At 34.0% G+C, this 5,408-nt stretch overlaps 1 protein-coding gene across 1 annotated transcript; it reads left to right on the forward strand.

Annotated features, from left to right (window-relative positions):
* Positions 1-2,568: 2,568 nt before the first annotated feature.
* Positions 2,569-3,874, forward strand: LOC117320814 (kyphoscoliosis peptidase-like; the record flags this gene model as incomplete). The annotated part of the gene is made up of 1 exon (XM_033875299.1): positions 2,569-3,874. A coding segment is annotated over one exon (1,306 nt), but the record flags the coding sequence as incomplete, so codon positions are not given.
* Positions 3,875-5,408: the final 1,534 nt, after the last annotated feature.

Genomic DNA, 5,408 nt, shown 5'->3' on the forward strand with positions numbered 1-5,408 from the left:
TTAGTTATAACTTAGTATAGAACCACATCACTTAGTTATAACTTAGTATAGAACCACATCACTTAGTTATAACTCAGTATAGAACCACATCACTTAGTTATCACTTTGTATAGAACCACATCACTTAGTTATAACTTAGTATAAAACCACATCACTTAGTTATAACTCAGTATAGAACCACATCACTTAGTTATCACTCAGTATAGAACCACATCACTTAGTTATAACTTAGTATAGAACCACATCACTTAGTTATAACTCAGTATAGAACCACATCACTCAGTTATAACTCAGTATAGAACCACATCACTTAGTTATAACTCAGTATAGAACCACTTCACTTAGTTATAACTCAGTATAGAACCACATCACTTAGTTATCACTTTGTATAGAACCACATCACTTAGTTATGACTTAGTATAGAACCACATCACTTAGTTATAACTCAGTATAGAACCACATCACTTAGTTATAACTCAGTATAGAACCACATCACTTAGTTATAACTCAGTATAGAACCACATCACTTAGTTATAACTCAGTATAGAACCACATCACTTAGTTATAACTCAGTATAGAACCACATCACTTAGTTATAACTTAGTATAGAACCACATCACTCAGTTATAACTTAGTATAGAACCACACCACTCAGTTATAACTCAGTATAGAACCACATCACTTAGTTATAACTCAGTATAGAACAACATCACTTAGTTATAACTCAGTATATAACAACATAACTCAGTCATAACTTAGTATAGAACCACATCACTTATTTATAACTTAGTATAGAACCACATCGCTTAGTTATGATTTAGTATAGAACCACATCGCTTAGTTATAACTTAGTATAGAACCACATCGCTTAGTTATAACTTAGTATAGAACCATATCACTTAGTTATAACTCAGTATAGAACCACATCACTCAGTTATAACTTAGTATAGAACCACATCGCTTAGTTATAACTTAGTATAGAACCACATCGCTTAGTTATAATTTAGTATAGAACCACATCACTCAGTTATAACTTAGTATAGAACCATATCACTTAGTTATAACTCAGTATAGAACCACATCACTTTGTTATAATTTAGTATAGAACCACATCACTTAGTTATAACTTAGTATAGAACCACATCACTTAGTTATAACTCAGTATAGAACCACATCGCTTAGTTATAACTCAGTATAGAACCGCATCACTTAGTTATAACTTAGTATAGAACCACATCACTTAGTTATAACTTAGTATAGAACCACATCACTTAGTTATAACTTAGTATAGAACCACATCACTTAGTTATAACTTAGTGTAGAACCACATCACTCAGTTATAACTTAGTATAGAACCACATCGCTTAGTTAGTACTTATTATAGAGCCACATCACTTAATTATAACTTAGTATAGAACCACATCACTTAGTTATAACTTAGTATAGAACCACATCGCTTAGTTATCACTTAGTATAGAACCACATCACTTAGTTATAACTTAGTATAGAACCACATCACTTACTTATAACTTAGTATAGAACCACATCACTCAGTTATCACTTAGTATAGAACCACATCACTTAGTTATCACTTTGTATAGAACCACATCACTTAGTTATAACTCATTTTAGAACCACATCACTTAGTTATAACTTAGTATAGAACCACATCACTTAGTTATAACTTAGTATATAACAACATCACTTAGTTATAACTTAGTATAGAACCACATCACTTAGTTATAACTCAGTATAGAACCACATCACTTAGTTATAACTTAGTATAGAACCACATCACTTACTTATAACTTAGTATAGAACCACATCACTTAGTTATAACTTAGTATAGAACCACATCACTTAGTTATAACTTAGTATAGAACCACATCACTTAGTTATAACTCAGTATAGAACCACATCACTCAGTTATAACTTAGTATAGAACCACATCACTTAGTTATAACTTAGTATAGAACCACATCACTTAGTTATAACTTAGTATAGAACCACATCACTTAGTTATAACTCAGTATAGAACCACATCACTTAGTTATAACTTAGTATAGAACCACATCACTTAGTTATAACTCAGTATAGAACCACATCACTCAGTTATAACTTAGTATAGAACCACATCACTTAGTTATAACTCAGTATAGAACCACATCACTCAGTTATAACTTAGTATAGAACCACATCACTCAGTTATAACTTAGTATAGAACCACATCACTTAGTTATAACTTAGTATAGAACCACATCACTTAGTTATCACTTAGTATAGAACCACATCACTCAGTTATAACTTAGTATAGAACCACATCACTGAGTAATAATTGATTACAGAAATACTAAGAATCTTCAACATTACTTAACGATCGAATCATCGCCATATTATTTGATTTCCTTCGTTAAGAATGTAAAATCTATTGAATTTATGTTGTAATTATGTTGTTTTTGTTTTGCTGAAAAATAATTATTTCCATATCATACAAATCAGTAGATAGATACATGGCCTACATCAGAAATCCTCCTGGATATGTTTAATATTTTTACTCTTCTGGTGCAGAGTTGCAAGGATCCCGGCAAAGTGTATCCATGGGTTTGCAAAGGGCTTCGACTACAACCCTTTTGAGAACTTCCATGAACTCGACTCCACTAATCACTCGTGGAATGCAGTGTACGTACAAGATGACTGGCGTCTGGTCGAATGTTCCTGGGGCGCGGGGCATCTTGACTCAAACAAAAAGTTCATGTACGCATACAAAGAGTTTTATTTTATGCCGAGCCCAGAAGATGTTATATTCGCGCACTTTCCATGTGTAGGTACTGATCTGGAGGAGAGCAAACCCTGGCAGCTTCTTGAGGAACCAGTGGACTTAGGAAAGTTCAACAAGGTTTTAAAACCTGTGTACAGAGCCATTGAATGGGGAGTGCAATTCGTTTCCCATAAAATATGTGTGTTGGACGTCTGGAAAAAGGTCAATGTTACCATTGAGAGTGGGGATAGTGTCTCTTTAGGAGTTGTAAGTGCTCAGCTAATTCAAAACGAAAAAGAGATCCGACATCATGTCATGGTTTTGAAATTATCTGATGGCAAGTTTCAAGTGACGGTTCGTCCGCCTACAAAAGGTAAATACATTTTGAAAATTCTTGGTAATATTGATCCTGACGCTACGGAGACTTTGGGCCTTGTAGAATACTACCTTCGGTGTCATGAAGCTATTCCAGACTGTCAACCATATCCAGACCATTTTGGGCCTTGGGGTCCTGTGACAGCAGTGAAGTCATTCGGATTTGTCTCCCCTGAGTCTATAAATCCTTCTATTGTAACAGACAATGGTCGGGTGACGTTCAGCTTAGAAACAAACAAATGTATGGAAGCGGTCACTCGACTCAGCTACGGTTTGGGAAATATTGCAGATATTGACGACTACGCAATGCTTGAGAGTACAGCTAATGAAATTCACATAACGGCACATTTTCCCCGAGATGGTTTTTATAAACTCAAGATAATGAGTAAGTCAGACAAGGACGAGTATAAACAAGCCATCAATTACATCATCGAATGTCGTAAAACTATACAACAATGCTCTCCTCTACCCAAGGTTTACAAGTTTGCGCGGGAATATCAATGTCGTCTGCTCGAACCTTTGGATCTTCATGTAACAGGCAGAACTCAAATTAATGTGCGGTTCACATCGGATAAAATAAAAGATGCTTCGATTCTCGGACGGAAGTTTGAAAAGGTTAATAATAATGAATGGGAAGCGATAGTGACGACATGTTTTCCCGGTGAGAAATTCATTATTTATGGAAGTATATCCGGTTCAGCTGGATCGTTCAAGAGTTTATATGAATTCAAGATCGTCTGAACTATTGTAATCATTACAGTTTATTATTTTAAACCATAGTCAGTTTATAATGTAGTATTCCAATATCTTTACATAGACCCTCAGAAAACAACTTAAATACTAATACTGCCGGATTTATATAATATCCTACTGTCAGTACTTATGTAAAATGCAGTATACTGTAAAAGTGGATATTTTCGCGTGTGGAAATTTTCGCTTAGCCAGCTTCCAAAGTGTTCGCGGTGTGGATATTTTCGCGCCGTCAAGATATTTTTGCGCTAACTTTCATCTTTTATATTTAGTATTTTTATGTGTTAATATATTCGCGTGTGGAAATTTTCGCGGAGATTTACTGATAGCGAAATAAGCAAAAATTTCCACACCGCGAATATTTCCACTTTTACAGTACTACATGTTGCAGAGCTGTAATTCCTCGTACTCCACAACTGGACAATATTGTTGCGTAGGATTATACAATTTTATGTTACGTTGTTAATTGTATTCGCTTGTTGGCTACGATCGAGTCCACGATCAAAGGGAGGTAATTATATTTCTGAGCATTCATTATATTATTTAGACGTGGGGAATGTTAAAATACCCGATAGGCGTTCATTACACGAATGAGACGAAGAGAAATATACCGGATATGTTTCTTACACACTGTATATATCAGACTACCTATAAGAAGCATTCATGTAATGAAACTCAAAGTTTTATGTTGATTCTCACGTGCAATAAACTGATGAAGAAATCATGTTCAACAAAAAACGCTATGTACGATTCATATTGTCATCAATAACATTAAAGTCTGTACCCAAGTATAAACAGTGGGTGTCAGTTTATGTTTACGTTACGTATCTATAGCTGAAGTTTCTTACTTGACGTCAGTAAATCTTAGTTAGGTATCTTACTTGACGTCAGTATATCTTAGTTAGGTATCTTACTTGTACGTGACGTTGGTATATCTTAGTTTGGGTATTTTACTTGTACGTGATGTCAGTATATCTTAGTAATGTATCTTACTTGTTCGTGATGTCAGTATATCTTAGTTAGGTATCTAACTTGTACGTGATGTCAGTATATCTTATTTTAGGTATCTTACTTGTACGTGATGTCAGTATATCTTAGTTTAGGTATCTTACTTGTATGTGACGTCAGTATATCTTATTTTAGGTATCTTACTTGTACGTGATGTCAGTATATCTTAGTTTAGGTATCTAACTTGTACGTGATGTCAGTATATCTTAGTTTAGGTATCTTACTTGTATGTGATGTCAGTATATCTTAGTTTAGGTATCTTACTTGTACGTGATGTCAGTATATCTTAGTTTAGGTATCTTACTTGTATGTGATGTCAGTATATCTTAGTTTAGGTATCTTACTTGTATGTGATGTCAGTATATTTTAGTTTATGTATCTTACTTGTACGTGATGTCAGTATATCTAAGTTTAGGTATCTTACTTGTATGTGATATCAGTATATCTTAGTTTAGGTATCTTACTTGTACGTGATGTCAATATATCTTAGTTTAGGTATCTTACATGTATGTGATGT

Source organism: Pecten maximus, unplaced genomic scaffold (assembly GCF_902652985.1).
Source record: "Pecten maximus unplaced genomic scaffold, xPecMax1.1, whole genome shotgun sequence".
NCBI lineage: Eukaryota > Metazoa > Mollusca > Bivalvia > Pectinida > Pectinidae > Pecten > Pecten maximus.